At 39.9% G+C, this 18,537-nt stretch overlaps 1 protein-coding gene across 1 annotated transcript in view; it reads right to left on the minus strand.

Annotated features, from left to right (window-relative positions):
* LOC101860889 (THO complex subunit 2) overlaps positions 1-17,874 on the minus strand; it is a gene marked incomplete in the record, with an annotated part of 53,250 nt that extends 35,376 nt beyond the window's left edge. The window contains 10 exon segments of the mRNA XM_013081778.2: positions 4,411-4,583; positions 6,119-6,265; positions 7,281-7,373; positions 9,660-9,820; positions 10,485-10,618; positions 12,651-12,775; positions 12,963-13,030; positions 13,368-13,419; positions 15,472-15,625; positions 17,767-17,874. Of these exon segments, the coding sequence (XP_012937232.1) occupies positions 4,411-4,583; positions 6,119-6,265; positions 7,281-7,373; positions 9,660-9,820; positions 10,485-10,618; positions 12,651-12,775; positions 12,963-13,030; positions 13,368-13,419; positions 15,472-15,625; positions 17,767-17,831 (1,172 nt within the window).
* Between the last annotated feature and the right edge of the window lie 663 nt (positions 17,875-18,537).

An 18,537-nucleotide genomic window follows, 5' to 3' on the forward strand; every position in this document is an offset into this window, starting at 1 on the left:
AACAACTATCTGAACAACTATCTTTGTCTTTGTTTGGACTTTGAACGGGGAGGCAGAAAGTCCTATGTAAATGGTATTCTCAACACAAAAAAGTACAATTTAAGCAAAGGCGATACACCAAGCTGAAAGATGCACACTTGGGTTTATTATCTGAAACAGAATGACCAGAAGATCAAAGTTTGCAGGATTTATATCTATGACCGGGCTCACCCATAGTAAACTGCTCTAGAGGAGCCCATGCCAGTTTCATCATCACCTGGCTCACCCCATACGGACAAACACTTTCCACTATTCCCTACCCTGGGCTAACTTTTTTATGTTTTTCAAATGTCTTTCCACTTTCCTGTTCATCATTCTCTGCGACTTTTCTACAGGTTCCACATGGTTTTCCCTTGATCGTTTAAACTGTTGACTCAAAATTAAAACGTTTTTGTTATGTAGCTGCCTGATTTCCAAATGGTATGCTCAGTCCAATCCATCTCCACTGCTTTCTTCTGTCTGAAAATGTTCTGGTCATTGCTTCCTCATTGGTGACTCTGTTCATCTGATCCTGAGGATCTTCCTCAGGCACTTGTTGATGACAACCTGGATCCTCCAGAACTTTGTAAAGAGTGCTTTCGAAGAGCGCAGCCCAGCTGCACCACCAAACAATCCACAAGGGACGTGCAAGCCAAGGAGTTTCTGTTTCCCATCTGTGGACATGCTTCTGAAGGTTCCCACTCACTATTGCCAGCAAAGCTCTGGAAAACTGTATCTTGATCCCAGATTCTGTAATCTGTCGGATCTTGAAACGGCCTGCACTGGTCAGGGACAATCTGCCTTGCATGTCAGGCTACTTAAATTTGTGCTAGATGAAAAGAACATGTCGATCTATGAGTCAAAAAGAGATCAATGTGAATTGTGCCTGAGTTTTGAGTCTTGACAGCGTCAGCCAGACTAAGTGAGAATCTCACATGTCAGAAAAGAACATGACAAAGAAAGGGCACGCAATGGATAAAACCTTTTGCTCTAAGGCAAGAAGACCTTGTGATGATTTGCCTGAATCTTCAGGGTGTACTTTTGTCATTGTCTATTAATTCATCCAGCTCTTGTTACAGAAATATGCACATAATCTTCAATGCGACTTCGTTTGTTGCCATCTATTACTTATGACAAAAGGCACAATGTTGTTTGATTGCAAATGAATTCACAAGTTGCTTGATGGACAAATGCATAGAAGGTTATAACAATATATTCATTATTATACAGCTGAGCACAAAATTGCATATATTTCTAATGCCGTAGGTGCCCTCTCCACTAAAGCAAACACCGAAATTGAATACAAAATCTTATTAGAGGCCACACTAATATGCAAGTAGAAAGTATGCACGGCGTCATTGAGCGGCGGCTTTAAATAAAATACATTTTCAAAACTGCAATTTTTATAATTATAGCAACGAACCTCCACGGTTTTGCCAAAATTGCAGTTAACAAAACTGTCAGGTCGGGTAGACAAAGAGAAGACCAAACTGTTAATGCAGTATGAAGCCTCTGATATACATAAGGAGAAATTCTTTTCAGACTGAACTCTAACGAAGAGTGGGAGAGTCTTCTAAAGTCCAGAGACAAGAAAAGCTTAACAAACAGTTCCCCACCACTGTATCATTCTACTTATAAACGGTAAAAAGTAATTTTCAGGATCTGAGAGACAAAAAGGGTAAGATAATGAAAGATGATCATTCAGTCATTCAGGGGGTATAGAATTTTGACATAAATCAAGTTCTCAACCCATCCACCACCCCCTCCCCAAAGGAAATACACTTACATACAATTGGAGAAAGAAGGACAGAAAGAGAGAAAGTATGCAAATGAAGGAGTATGATTTCATAGATTACATACAATATCACATTCATGTAAGAGAGAGAGATGTTTATAGTGGTAAAATAATGAATAGCTTTCTGCCTCACTCAGTCTGTAATTTCATTCTCAGTTTTAAATTGGTCTTTTAAAATCTTTCTTATAACAGTATTTCGTGCTTTCATATATTTTTAAACATACCAGGGCCTCAAATAAGAGAAAACACACTGCCTAATAACCGTGAATACAACACCGCGTTCCCAAAAACCTACTGATGAAATCATGAATTCCATACCTGTGTGGAATTCACGACAGCATCAAGCGAGATTCGAATATGAAAATCGTGAATCCCACACTTTTTAGAAAAAATGACCATGCACGGCAAAAAATGTACTACAGTATTATTTCTAAAAGGTAAATGATTAGATTTATCCATTTAGTTTATATATTGGACGCCAAATGACGGAGAAAATCAGTTTTTTCCCTCTCCTGTAAAATTTGCTTCGTGTGGAATTCACGATTTCATCAGGCGACCGACGAAATATGATATACATATCATACAATTTTAAGTCACCTGAAAATGGACACAGCAAGCATGATATATGTATCATACAATAACAAGTCATTTGACAATGGAAGCAGAAAGCATGCCATCATGTCATACAATTACAATTACAGGTCATGATTACTGATGGGGGAAAAAATGTAGCAATGACAATGAAAAATTAAATTTTCATCCAAATTGCTTTAAAATGGACTTAAATGAAAATAGAGTAAATTCTAAGAACTATGGTTTTTAAATTTTAAAAACCCATCGATAAATAAAAAAGTTATTGTGATTTTTGTTTGCAAAATGTTGGAGGACCTTCCTATAGGAAAAAATCGCCAAAATGTGGGACATGTTTTGATGTATTTTGAGGAAAAACTGTTCATAAGTCAGTAATGAATTGGAGCATATGAATGAAACTTGGCATCTCCATGTGATTTTTAGTGCAGAATCTAGTTCTGCTATCACTTTTTCGATGTCTTTATTACTTTGGATCTTAACACATTACACCCTAACTCGCCCGGGATCGCCCGGGAATTCCCTTACGCGCTCCACCCTGACTCGCCCGGAACCGCCCGCGCCGACCCAGCGTCTTTAGAAACGAAAGTCTCGCCTTGACGAGACTCTGGGGCCGGGATTTTGATTTGCACAGTATAGCAAAAAGTTTCTTCTTTCGTTTGATACCGAAACGAAATTTTTCGGGCCAGTAGTGTTAGTATTAGAGCTGATCGAAGTGCGATCGCGTTACCGACACTTCGAAGGTGCCTCGACTTGTTGAAAAGCGACACAATTGAGTTCGAAAACAGAAATAACGATGGATTTGAGCAAAAACGAGCATGTGACAAATCAGATGGCTCAGATTTTGATGAAAACGTTGTAGGAAGAGTTTGGGGCGATTCCGATTGATCAGACGGAGAAATTATAGAATTTAGATCTAGGTCTAGGGCCCGACCGCGAGGCTGAGAGTGAGAGTGACGGGTCGGACACCCCGATTGAACTAAAGTTAGAACATTTCCAACAGTTTGCGCATACATAAAGTTATATTTTTCTGAAACTACATTCAGTTTTCTTTTTAACTTTTATTTTTTCAGGATTTTTGGAATTTGTTTAGTATTTTTAAAATGTGTTTTTTAAAGGCTAGTATTCATGGGAGGTGGGTTCTTTCCCCTTGCTTAGGATCTAACAATGGACTTCCCGTCCAGGCCCTTAGGGTGTAATGTGTTAAAGACTGATATTTGAGTGAAATTTGTTGAATTGCGTGACATCGTTTTTACCGCTACGCGATCACCCCTTCTAAAACTCAGTAAAGCGATATCGGGAAAACCCGCGATGTAGTCATCGGTGACCTATTTGGTTATAGGCAGCCAATCACATGCCGCCTAGCGATCCCGCGCCTCTTGCATGCATGCACCTCGCGTTTGGAATGCGTGATCTAGTTTCCAGATCTAGTGTTTTATCAATGGATAGACGGTAATTTTAAGTTAATACGGAAAACCTACTAAACGCAGAGATCTGAAATTTTACAGCAATAAAGAAGACATGTGGGGCGCTTGTGTGGTCGGCGATCAACCCGCAGCTCCGCTTAGTTTTCGAACCGCAGAGGAAATTTGCACAAACACGACAATATCTCCGGTTCTAGAAATCGTTCGGGATTGTACGCTGGCATGTCCTTAGTTTAACCTTTCCTCTGGTTGGTTGCAGAGTTTCATTTATTTTCATCCAGGAGTTTTCCCGTAACTATACTTAGAAGAGAGTCACTTCTGATTCCGAGCGGCCCAAAAATTACCCCTCGCGCGGAGGCCGATTTCCGGCCCAAAGCGCAGCGGGCGATTGTCATTGCTAAAAAAATGAGAAGTTGCTGAGAGGTACTGCTACAAAATGTGCAAGTTACTATTTGAAATCTATTTAACAAAACTGTATATTCATTAGCCATTTTCACTTCACAGTAACCACACACAAAAAGATAAAACAAAAGTGATACTTTCAGTGATACAATTTCATGCATGAAACTTAATAAAAATGCATACCTGTCATACAACGGTTCAATAACTCGATGTACAAGAGCACACAAGGCTTGTGAGATGGACTTGTGCACCACGGCAAAGTGCTCCGGTAACCGATCCAAGATGGCCTTGGCATTGTCCCAGGCTCCAATCTCCAACAATGCTTCGCACAGGCCCAGTTTCTGGTTGTTTTCTCTCTGAAATTACGGGGGAGGGGGGAGAATACTTTTTTAACTCACTCAACCCTGATCCTGGACTGTATCAGGGCAGTCATGTTTGTTTGATTATTTTTTACACTGTGTGTGTCTTTTGACTACATAAAACATAACTATAAGTAAGAAAAAAATTGGGATCTTATGGAAGGTTGCCCACCCACCAGCACACGAATTAATTATCAACAAATTTTTTTAAATTGTAAGGTGACTCAAACATTGGTAACATCACTAGGGCAGTTTTTTTTCCTGGGGTGTCAAGGACAGGGGTTGTAGGTTCACGGATAAATGTGACATTAACAGAGGAATGATGAAAGAGGCCCCATCTGGCTCATCACGGTCAAGTTGGAGGTGCGTGTGGGAAGCGGGGTGTTGAAGTTATTGGCTGTCGGTTTGACTCTAGGAATAACACAAGAAACCTATAGAACACTTTACAGGCCTTTGATTTTGACTGTGCATCATTACACACCACCTTGTACACTGCAGCTGATAGTGTCAAAGTTGGTTTTTTAATTCTCTCATTGGCCTCAATCATTCCCCACAAATCAAAGCATAAGGATTTTTTAAAAACTTATCAAACTAATGTTTGCCTAACTCCTAGTTTTGGCACAAACTAAAGTTTTGAACTGTCAAAGTGGTATCAAGTGACTACAAGAGCTGTTTGCACAGAGTGGGGTTATGGCAGAACAGCTACGCACACACACAGTAGGTGTCTGATTTTTTTTTCTTTATACACCAGAAGGGTGGAGGATGGGTGGAGGTAGTTTTTAAATCGGTATCGAAGAAGCTACAATCATAACTGATGGAAATTGAAAAGTCATAATGATTTTGTCTACTTCGTAATGATTGGCAGCCCAGCAGTCTGCAGCATTTTTCGCTACCCGCACATTGTTTACATGCATGTTTAGTCCTAGCACTACTGCTTTGTATCCAACTGTGACCTACTGTACTGACTGTTTGCTTAAAATATGAGCCTCCCCAGCAGGGCCGTAAAAGAGGTCAACAAAAAGACTCATGGGCTGATGGGAAGCACAAGAGAGAACAGGCTGATTTTTTTAAATCTTGGTGCAAATGAAAATCATGTAGACCTTTTTATGACACCGAATAAAAACTATTCACCTTATGAACAGTTTGTTTTATTTTGGTAATTTTAAAGGGAGCATTGCCAATTCTCAATTCTTAATCTGAATTGGTTTACTATATGTGAACATCTAAAACTTTATCAAAATGATCCAAAGTCAAAGTTTATTTATAAGGTCTGCATGACTCAAACTTCAGAACAAACGTAAGAGATAGTTATGAAACAGAGTGCTCTGTTTTGTCTCAAGTATAAAGGTGATTGCCTGTAGATATCTTGCACTCAAAAACACAATATAGACCATTTGGAAAGGATGGTGCTCGAACCGTCCACCCTTACGGGCTAACCTCGGCTAAATGTAGAACAGCACACCAGGAGGTGACAAATAGGTCATGGGATTCAGATGTCATACATGTGCATCAAATTTGTGCGTACAACCTACCAGATCAATAATCTGCTGCTCATCTTTATCCTTGTCCTCCTCCTTCTTGTCAGACAATATGACTGTGTTCAGCTTTTTTGCATATGCTTTGGCATCAGCGACTTCTTTGTTGTGAAATGGAATGATTTCAGAGTCCAAAGGTTGCAACTGTGAACATCAGAAAAAATGGGGATTCAGTGGCTGCAACTGTGGTGATATAAAATCTTTATTTTTTCATTTAAAAACAATTTCAACATGAGTCCTTAGAATTTTAACCCAATCCGTACGTCATGTTTTATTATCGTATCCATTATCGTGGGGAACTCTGTGCCACCACTTTCAAAGAGGAATTTTACTCGTTAATCCGATCTGTACGCTTGGCACAGCAGTCTGTCAAAAGTGATTTTTTGAGAAATTCGGAAAATTTGAAAGAGATCATCGTACTACAAGTATTCTAAAATGTGAAGAATACAACCCTGGGGGTACAAAATGACCCCAGGGCGTACGAATAGGGTTAAAGATCAAATGTTGGCAGCAGCAACATACTGTCAAACCAGTGTTCAGAGTCAAAGTCTTATCCAACCCCCAGACGTGGATGACATTTTAAGCAGAACAAAACTGCAGTAGTCAAACACTTGTACTTACAACTATGAGACACCAGGCAGAAGGGCAAGAGCCTGCGAGCTGCTGGACCAATAACCACACTAAACCAACAAACAAAAATAACAACAGCAACAACATCTTTCTGTGTAGGAGCAGCCATCATATTTTGAATTGCTCCACCACATCACAATAGACCATTACCACATTTTTTTTTAAATTGATGAAACTTGCAATGTACCGTCAAACCTGCTCTAACAACCACCTGCCCAAGACAATTACTTGTACAAACGACCAGCTCTCATTTCCCAACTTGCATTTCTTTTCTCTATTATACTATACTAACACTGTCCAAGAAGAACACGTGCCTAAGATGAATATTTTTTCCCTCAACAATGGGTGGTCATCTTGGACAGGGTTTGACTGTATTTTCCAATTAACGGCTATATTGTCTACATCATTTCCACTCTTAAAATAAACATATTCAGACAATTTGGTGCACGCAAAATACGCCAATAGGGCAAAAGATGATCACCTCTCACAAGTTTAAAAGCAACATTCACAGAAGACTTGGGATACTCACATAGGGATAGAGATCGTCCAGGTCCACAAGCTGGTGGTTCAGCAAGAGAGCTGCACACTTGAACAGAGACTTTGGGGTGCTCCAGTCAGTCGACTGAAAATGTGAAACGAAAAGTAACAAGCATGTTGACATAAAAACAGGAAAAGAGATGAAAGAAAAACAGCTGGTCCATCAGTTTTCAGTTTCATTTCAGTAAAGAGAAGCACATTGGTGCAATAAAGGGAGTTTGTTTTTTAATTTTAGTCAAGAGTTTTACAGCACTTGCAACACATACAAATCAAAGGAGGAGACATAAGGACAACAAATGTTTGATAAGAGAGGAGAAGCAATCCACACCAGAACACCTGCCAACCACCTATTTCCTTTTAGGACTTGAAAAAAAAAAAGAGACAAAGAAAAGAAAGAGAAATACGTAGTAGGACCTATCAGTGAAGCCCAAAGACAGTATAACAGGAAAAGGAAAGAGTAGACAACATTGTGATGAGGGAACTGTCCTTGAAACAAAAAATGCAGTGAAGGAGAAAGTGAAATAATTTACTCATTAAACAGTTATTAAGGAGTCCATGTGGGAGCAAAGAGAGGAAGAGAAAGATAACAAGTACCAGGGTGACTGCCAACCCGGCTTCTCAATTTTCCAAGGGGGCTCATCCATTTTCCAGGGGCATGTTACATAACAATGACAGCACGCACTCCATTTATACACACACACACACGCATGTAGGTACATTATATCCAGTCAACAACATGTCAGTGTGGCAATGGAGTACTGTGTGATTTAGGTATTTCAGTCTGTTCTTAATTATCAATATTTACATTTTCCCCTCATTATATTCGCCTACATAAACTATCATCATCATGATCATCCAGTGCCAGATCTGCGACAGACATCAGCGATCATAGTTCTCCATTCATTCCTTTGCTCGGATGCTCACAAAAAAGCTACATTTCTGATGAATGAATGTACTTTTCCATGACTATTCTTGGGATATTACAGCAGTGGTTTCCCATTGCCTACTGCCGGTTTGTGTACAGTTTTCTCTGCTAGCCTTTGTCACCCACTGACAACCCACAAGGCAGTGGGGGCTTTGGTAGGATTTATGACCCCTCCCGTCGCCAAGATGGTCCCTTCTTCGAGTGAGAGAGGTATTTATTGAAGCACCTGTGCCACCAGGGTTCTCCTCTACTCACATAAACTATATAAATCTTGTTTTGAGCCTGAGAAAAGGCCTAGAACCAGAATATCGACTGTCAAGAACCAGTTTGGATGTCAACACTTATATAATAAACGTGAAAGACAAAAATTATTGCTCACACTCAAAAGTAGAGTAATAACTTGAAAGGCTCAAGTAGACCTATTCAGTGTGAGAGTTGTAAGAAATATGGGAGGGAAAGATGCAGTGACTCTGAAAATCTGCGAATCTTGAACATAAAGCTAAAATATAGATATACAATGCTACAAGATATGAGTATGACAGAACCTGATTCCTCACAAGCCTGCAAGAAAAGGCTGCTTTGCAGAGAGCTCAAGAAGTGACCAAAATTCTAAATACTAAAATTCGCTTCCAAGTTCAGTTCTTGTCATCCAGTGGTGCCTTCAACCCCATCTTCCCTCCCCCGAGTGTATCTTTTTAAAAAATCAATAATCCCCCTATTCTGGAGTCCTATACTTCGCAGCGCTCAGACTTTGAATGAACATTGGTGATCCCACCCATGGCCAGCATTTACAATGTGAAGTGAACGCCCAGGTTCACTGACCGCTCACGATGGCAAGCCCGACAAGACGCTTGTATAACTTTTTTTTCTTTCTTTTTTTTTTTCACAAGTGACACCACTGGACAAATATTGATTTAAATTCTAGGCGACACAGCGTTTGTAATGCAAAACCTGCAGGTTAAAAATGTTGCGTTATCAGACTACTGCCAGCAAATTTCTGGGTGGTAACGAAAGCGAAAGTTGATCTTGATTTTCCCGATTGAGCTTTGGTATCACACATACATTTCCACTTGCCGCCATAGCCCCGCCTGTTCACGCGAAACGTACACTCAGACCGGGAAAAGCCAAATAAATATCAAAACAACAACCGGTAAAAACGAACCCAAGGACCTTATCGGGTTTGGTTTCAAATCTTCACGAGCGTTTAAGTATTTTCCCGGGTCTTTCCCAGAGCAATTTACAAATTTCCTCAAAATCCTGGGGTATTCCTGTGTCTCGACGATTTTTTTCAGATACCCTTGGGATTCCCTGGCAGTCACCCTGAAGTACACAGCAGTTTCAACTGACCTCTTTCATATAGAATTTAAATTGCATTACTAATATCATTATCTAACAAAACAGAAAAAACAAGTTTTAATACATTAAAATTATCAGGACGAGCCTCACCTCTCTAAAGTGAAATTTGAAGCCCAAAATATGACACAAGGTCAATTTGTCGATGATGTAGGCTCTCAGCAAAGGTATGTAGAACTTGTATTCCTCTGGGTGACACTCAAAGGCTTCCAATATGATGTCAAGCACTCTGTTTGGATCCAAGTCAAAGCAGCCTGCAAAAATCACACAGCCGAGAATGTCACCACTGACAGAAAATATATGACAACTGTCCATGTTTTTTTTTTCTCGAAATGTCTACACTTTTTTTAAAGATAACGGCTTTAAAATCTGAGTACAAACACACCTTTCGTGAAGACATAATCAGGTTAATTGGCTCACATTATCTACTTTGCAGAAAAGAATGCACGAAAGAACATACTGATCCCCATAATTGGAGACCGACCGACAGACAGACAGACATACAGACACTGGACGGGAGGGGGTGGATGGGGATGTACTTTAAGCTGTGTTTAATCTTAAAGGTTATTCATTTGTTTCACTTCTTATGAACAAAATATCCATGTATCTAGAACAGAAGTTGAGATATTTACGATATAAGGAGGTGGTGTTCACCCAGTGTAACTGGTAAAACTAGCAAGAAAACGGACACCTAAGTCTGGTAATTTCCAAAGCTTGAGTGTCCTTGGAAACTGCAAACTTACATTTTTTTGTGCCTCTGACCAACACCTTTCAGTAAGATCCACACAAAAATGTGTTTTACAGCGAACATAAAAGTTGCAGTCTATTTCTTCGATTTCATTATTTTGACGAGCACCTGATTCCACCACCATGCCACACACCTGCCAGTTGAGCAACAAAGGTGATCAGAGTACTCACCAATCAGAGACTTGATATTCTGTAGGACCTGCTCCCATGTGAGCTTGCCTGTAATGTCCTGGTTAAGCTCTGTGATCAGCTTTGAGTAGCCCTCACTTTCTTCCCGAAGCAAATTGAATTTCTGCTGTTTGTAGCTGAGAAGGTCAAAACAAAAAATATTGTCAAACAACAGAATAAAAATAAAAATAAAAAGCAAGCAATAGAGCTCAAAAGAATCTTTGATTAACTCTGAACCCCATCGAACGCTGGGAGCATCCGGCGGTAATAACCCTGTTCCCCATCGAGCGTCCAGTACAAGTGACAACCGTTTTGTTTTATTTAGTGCTAGTTTTTGCTTGTTTTTCGAAACTAATCCCAAAACCAAGTTTCTTAATAATGATTAAGCCTTTGTTTTCACTATTTAGAAGTTGGAGAAAAGCTTTTGGGGTTATAATGAGACATAGTGCACTAGGTTTAGGTGACTGCAGAAAAAAACTCAGGGAAACGGTGGAAAAAACTCAGGGCTTGAAGAGTGAAGTAAACCCAAAAAAAGGGAGTTTCTGCCTGTAACCGAATGGTTATAAACAAACAGGAACCTTGCTTTAATTCTCTTTTTCTCATCTATGTGGCTTGTCATTCTAATTTTGACACCCCCATCAACAATATTTAGATAGGCTGCTTTAATCCTGACTGTCAAGGCCAATCCGGGTTGAGGGGATATTATGTCCTTGCAGGAAGAGGTACAGTTTCAAGAAAAAGGGGGGGTTTTTTGTGAGCGTAACCATTGAAAAGTAGTGTTCTACCAAAATTTGAATTCCAGTTTCAAAACCTAGTCATAGTTTCACTTTGATCGTTTAACACTAGTGGGGTAACTGAGCACGCTTTCAAATTAGCAAATAAAAAATGTTGGCGCCAAAATGAAAAAAGGCGATTTGTCTGCTTACAACACACTAGTACACAAGGAAACTTAACTCCAGTGCTATGAACCTATATATAAAATTCAACGACATGTACATCTGGTCGGGGTAGGCAGTTTAACTGATTCCGTCCATTCGGCCGCTGACAGCGGCTCTGAGTTTTTCCGCTGCCTCCATTCGGCCGCTGTGAGCGGCTCAACGAAATCCGAAACAAAGGTGCACTTTTTAACATAGTTCCTACTTTTTAAGTTGTCGAAAGGGAGTAGAACTTGTAAACAAACCTGACCTCAATCTCTGAGCGCCAATATCGATCGAAACTCCGCGAAATTCTTGCAAAAATCGTTGTTTTGTTGTTGCAATGTAGGCTAGATCTAAGGGTAAACAACATGGAACCTGGTATAATAAAAAGGCTCTTCAAAGAAAGATATTCAACTAAATTTGTGAAATTCTTGCATAAATGTGTGCTAGGGTGATATCGCTACAATGTTGTGTTGATTCCTATGGATTATAAGGACTTGTAGAGCTGAAAAAATGCGGTAAGTCGAAATTTTCGAAGAGCTGTTGCGCAATTTTTTTTTCTCATTCGTTTTTGTCAGAAGGAAAATGTAATACAAACAGATTATAGGTCATTGTTATTGATATAAACAGATTTTTCTATTTATTCCCATCAGTTTGGTATATGACAATACCTATTAGAATGACTTAGAGCTTCACAGTTATGCATTAAATAGATGCACCCCAGGTCAAAAACTGAGCAGGGAAAAATAACTCTGTCCAGAGCCTGAAAGAATCATGGACGGAATCAGTTAATATTTAACAACTGGCACATACTGGTTCACATGTTCTGCTCGGAAGAGACACTGACCACATGGTCTCATGCTTGTATACTGCTCACAACACTGACAAGGGTAATCACTACGAAAGGACAAAGACAACTCACGACAGTTACGGGTGGTCACTAAGAATAATGGACGAGGACAATTTGACACTGACTTATTGGGTTTGAATCCCTTAAACATGTTTGACAGTGACAACACTACATTGTACATGGCAGCATTTCTTTACACAATATGACCAGGATTGAAAATGTGCAAGAACTGGATCTAGGTGAACGAGCCACACCGTTGCAAGTCTTGTAAGAAGGCACAACGCTATCTGTGATTCAGTGGATTTATACTTATGGAGAAAAAAAAAAATGTTTATATAAGTCAGTAAGAACAGACATTTAACACACATGAAAAAACGATACAGAGAGGAACTGCTGACTTACTACAGGCGAGTCTTTGTTTTGACATATTTCTGGTTGAAACCTTGCTGAGAGGCCACAAGCCCGGCTAGCTCCAGAGAGTCTTGATCCAACCTTTCCTTCAACAGCCCATCAGGCACAACCACTTGCTGTGGAAGGAAAATGTTTTTAATCTATAGCAAATCCAGTAACAAAATCTGATAACTGCTACCCTTGCGACTGAGAAAGGGGAACATTGTTGGGGATTTTTTTATTTTTCAAAACCAACAAATGAAAGAAACCACAGAACTTTCCACTTAACTTTCATCTCAAAGGAAGTTCAAATTTGATACTCACTCTCAAAGCATTGACCAAACTGAGAAATTTTTCTCTAGAAGTGTCATCTGAACAACTGGACTCCACATCTGTGAACATAAAAACATACATAAATAAGTCCAACTTAAACCTACTCATTTTTTAAGTGCTATTACTCCATCCAAATATATAATTCATCCGTCAATTCAAAAACAAAAAAAAGACAAAATTTCTTACATGATTTACACTTCACTTGTCAAGCAAGAAAACTAAAATATTCACTCCATAAAAGCTTAAGCTGCTACAAGAAAAACATTGAAGTAAAGTATCAAAGTAGCTATTAGAGCAGGTCTAAACTATCATGATAAGGGCAGCTTTTCAATTAAATAACCCTAGAGAGGTTTTGAACATCTTTGTTATTTAACATCATGATAAAAAAAAACTCACCTAGTATTCCTAAAATGTCGGCCAGCGAAGAGGGCACACTGGGTAGGTAATCCTGAAAACAAAACCATTCTTTATTAATTTCTAACTTCAAAATATGTAACTAATAAATATATGGGTTCACTTCAAGAAGCTGTTTACCTAGTATCTGTCCCATCTTTTCACATAGGAAAACGCTCATATTAAGTAGTACTTATTCATTTTAGCATGTATTCACCAATACAAAAATGGAACCATAACAGTTTCTAAAAAGCAAAACAACATTCATCCGCGCAATGTTTCACCTTAATGGTGCTAGCTGGCAAAAGAACACAATAAAATATCTTGTTCACTTTCGTCCTATCGCTGTTGAAACAAGATAAAATGAAATGGCTTTGTTTAATCTATTCAAATCTTTGCAAATGGGTCTACAAGTTGGAAGACCAACAGAATCTTAAAAGCTCATTCATAAAGGTCACTGCAAACTACGGTTAAGACGTATTTTCTTTGATCTAAGCCTACAGCTGGTCCAAAAAATAATTAATAGAGGATTTACAGCATACACTCGAAACATTTAAAGTTGACATATTATTTTCCTCAACACCACACTCTAAAGTACGCTTTAGTAACGCAATTCCAGAGACAAAAGGTCAGTCTCACGCGGAGACGTCTAGACAGTCGGGGGGGGGGGGGGGGGGGTCTGTTTGTTTGTTTGTTTTTGTTGTGTTTTACGGCGCTCGCAACTGCATAAGGTCATATGAGCGCACGGGACACAGTAACTTTTTCAGTTGGTAGGAAATTTTGAATTTTGCCCGGGTGGCGGCCAAAGCCTACTCTTATCGATTTTAGACCACCAAGGGATCTTTAACGTGTACAACTTGCACACGGGACCTCCGAGGTTTTTTGCCCTTGTCCGAGAAGGCTAGGTGTAGATCTTTCCTACCAGAAGATCAGGGGTGTGGCTGAAAGACAGCAGTAAGAGGAAGCCAATGAGTAGCAGTAGAGAGGCTGCAGAAAGAATCAGGAGCCCAGAGGAGGGGGCAAAGGTGGTGAAAGGGTGGGGGGCAGAAAGAGGAGACGAAAGCAGACGACAGAACATTGCCAGAGAGTAGGAAAGGAAGTGAAAGGAGACAAATTTAGAGAAGAAAATATTTTGGTCGCTTCCCGGATTCGAACCCGGGACCTTTGAATGAAAGGCGAACACCTTAACCTCTAAGGCCACAAGAGCCCCCTGGGGGGGTGTCTACAAGGGCATCTACAAGTTTACACTGAAATGAGGGGGCAGGGTGGCGTTGCAGTCTCAAAATGAGCAATATGTGCCCAAGGTCACTGTAAGTCATTTACTTTAGAGATCCTGTGTATAGTATGCATCCAAAGAGCGGCTTTTAATACAGGACCCAAAAAGAAACCCTTTTTTATTGCTGGATCAAGATTTATTTTTTTTTCATTTTTGTTTGGTCGCTGGCCTTTAGAAGAGCCATGCAAAGTTTCATGGGGATAGGAAAATTAATAAAAGAGCTAGAATTTTTTTAACACTGTCAGACAAAAGTGATCAAGCTGTAGCATGTCGTAGTAACCTTCTCTAGCAGAAATAGTTCCGTCACAGAAGTATTGTCTACATTTTCTCTCACTGTCAAACAAGGCCGTCAGTCAGACTAAAGATGGGTTTATCTCCATTGTGGTCATACCATGCAACATGCTGCCCCCCAGTGCCGGGTTTGACGGTTAGTCCCCTCTCCGTTTAGGCTTTGGGCCCACGCATATTTCTCCCCCCCCCCCCCCTTCCCCTCCCCAGGGAACTGTCAGATCAACACCTAGATTAAGGTCTATTGCCACAAAAAAGCCCATTAACAAAGCATTTCCTCACCCTGCAAAAAAATTGCCTAACTAACCCAATTGCTTCAATCCTCCTTAAGTTGGTAATGGTTGAGATCCGCACTGACAATATAAATGACAGATGAGATTGAGATAGCAGTTTGTACCATATACTGTATGAAAGGAAGCTAATCTTCCCAGACTTGACAGAAACCTTTTAAAATGAACAGTTCGGGACACATACATACATAAATATTAATTAACTAATTAATTAATTATTTAATTAATTAAAATCATTATCATGATCACTCACTTTCAAGTCAGCCAAGACGTTAACAGCATTTTCCAGTTTCAACTGACTGCGGGTTACTGCAGAGCACACTTCATACAAGGCTCTCTTCAAATTCTTTTTCTGAAGTAGTTTCACTGATGAGTCGCTGTCGGTTAATCCTTTACAAAGTTTAACACTGAAAAAAATGTTTAAAATCGTAGTTATCACAGAGAAAATGATGGAGGAGGGGAGGAAAGTGCTTTGATACATTTTTTTTTATGGAATAACACAATAAAGAAGAAAATTTCAAGATTTCAAAAACCTGTTTCGAGGAGATAAAATGTTGTACCAGGCAGTTTGTAACCATTATCACAGCCACTGGCACTAGTTTTACTGAGGTGTTACCTTATCAAAGTAAAAAGATTCAAGCTCTCTCGTATACACAATATCTTAGTATTAATAGCATAATATTTTAAGGCTGGCCAGGTCTAAAGTCATCATGTTTGCTATAGTTTCATTGTTCTATCAATATATTCTAATACTGAAAAGGGAAAAAATACAGGTCTATTTAAGAAATTTTTGCTCTAAAATTTTTCCTTCTTGTATGGTTTTCAAAGGCCACCTCTATTCTCACCCGGAGTGAGAATAGTGCAGGCGAGTCTTGTGGCTATTCTCACCCGGTGCGCTTTCACCAAATTTTGCGTTCACCCTAAACCACAGAATTCTACACTGTGAGGAAAAATTGTAGAATTCTGTGCCGTGAACAAACGTTCCATTACAACTGTAGCCTACTAAAAGCGTACAATTTTGTCTGTGGGCAGTGGAGAGAGAGAGAGAAAGAGAGAGAGGAGTAGCGCGAGAATTCCGGGCAAAACAAAATGGCGACCCGCGTAGTTCGGCTCGATTCGAAAAGTTAAATAGCCGTAGCATCTTTATAGACAACCAAATTAATTTACTTTTGTGTTTGGCCACCTCTATTCTCATCCGGGGTGAGAATAGTGCAGGCGGGTCTTGTGGCTATTCTCACCCGATGCGCGTGTCAACAAATTTTGCGTTCACCCTAAACCACAGAATTCTACACTGTGATAAGAGAAAAATTGTAGAATTCTGTGCTGTGAACAAACGTTCCATTACAACTGTACTTGTAGCCTACTAAAAGCGTACAATTTTGTCTGTGGGCAGGGGAGAGAGAGAGAGTGAGAGAGAGAACAAAACAAAATGGCGACCCGCGTAGTTCGGCTCGATTCGAAAAGTTAAATAGCCGTAGCATCTTTGTAGACAACCAAATTAATTTACTTTTGTGTTTTAACATCATTTTTTAACTTTGTTTTGGTCAATTTGATCGTCCACACCGATAGACAGTATTCAGAAAGAGACAGAGAGAGAGAGAAGAGGGGAGGAGTTGATCTTGCGAGAACTTCCGGGGGGGTGAGAATAGCCACTTTCGTTTTCAAAACCATTGAATAGAATTATTTGTGTAAAAACAAACTCAGGATTTCAAAAGGTGTTTCAGTTGACATGCAAGTCCTGTCTCTTTATATCCTTTCAAGTTCTTCAGTCAAACTGTGTCAGTTTGTTCAAATTACATTGGATGTCCGGATGATCATCTAGAGCTACCAACAGAGAAGAAAAGAAAAGTGGACCAGGAACATTTAAATAGTTGGCTCTGCCGAAGAACTTTAGTGGACCCACTTTGCCAGCCTAGGCTAGGCCTAAGACTAGAGGTACCATGAGAGATAGAGGTGCAGGTGAAGTTTACCGGACCAGTGAAGAGAGGGGGAGACTAGATTGACCAATCAGCGCTTAACTTAGGTCTAGCCACTCGCGCGCACTCGAGGGCTTTGCGGTCGAAAAATCCGGTAGAAACTTTCAGTTGACTATATGTGCCCGAAGTGAGACGATGCACGCAAGGGAGGAAGAGCAGAGAGAGAGCGCGCAGCATAGTGGCCAAAGGCCGCGCAGCGGCCCAAGGAAGTAGTGGACCAGCGCATGGCATCACACGACCGACGACACCCAAAAGTAGTTCCGGCCCCTCCCAGCGGTGGGTCCACCAAAATTCAATCGGTAGCCATTCAATCTTACCCAGAAGTACAGTAAAATTTAGTTTATTAGCGTGTAGAAACTAAACTAATTTGAGAAGAAAAACAGGCTACAACAGCCTTGCCTTGTTAGCCTTGTAAGCCTTGTTGTTGCTTTGCAACTCGCGCTTTTGAGACTGAGAGCGCCGGGGTCAATATAACACCTAAGGTTTCTTAAGTAAGATCTTTACTGGCAATGACAGAAACACTTTCCCTATATAATCAATAGTTACTAAAATTGAACAGAGTTGAAGCTTACAATTCTGACCGCCCAGTCTTATCCCAGTTCCGCAGGATTTCCTGCGAGAGACACACCGTCGCCATTTTATTCACCCATACACTTTGTGTGGTGGTAGTTGTGTGTATTGTGTATGACGTCAACACATGTACCCTCAAAGCAAAACTGACTTTCCAGTAAACTATGTTCATTTAATTAAGTGTTTTAACAAAAACATGTTATTGATTTCATAAGTCACTTCTATTTCATTTTACTAACATAAAAGTCGCAAAAAAATATAGAATTTAGCTTTCTTTGGAGTTTTGAGACAGAGCCATAAAGTAAAATTTCGGATCTTTATTTTTTTTCGCTCTTTATTTTCTCATAATAGTTTCATTTAAATTAGGCCTCATACCCCACTGCCCTTTCGCTGCCTGTGTGGCTCAACTGGGTAAGAAAGGGGGAAAACCAGAGAGTGACCAGTGACAGACAGGCGGACAGACAGACAGACAAACAGACAGACACATATTTTCGCCTACTGCTCTCTTGACATAGTAGGCCTATTCTATCGTCTACTTTCGATCCACTATTCTGCCACCCGGGCAAAATTCAAAATAATTTCTACAAAACTAAAAAGGTTTAATGTATCCCTTGAGCTGACCTTATGCAGTTGCGAGCGCGGTAAAACACTAACCAAAACAAAACAAGACAAACATAAACAGCGCGGGAGCTTAATAGCCTACATATTATGAAAGAACATCCATGTAGAATTAACCTTTAGACATATATTTTCTGAACATTCATATGGCACGT

The sequence above is a fragment of the Aplysia californica genome, unplaced genomic scaffold (assembly GCF_000002075.1).
Source record: "Aplysia californica isolate F4 #8 unplaced genomic scaffold, AplCal3.0 scaffold00145, whole genome shotgun sequence".
NCBI classification, from domain to species: Eukaryota; Metazoa; Mollusca; class Gastropoda; order Aplysiida; family Aplysiidae; genus Aplysia; species Aplysia californica.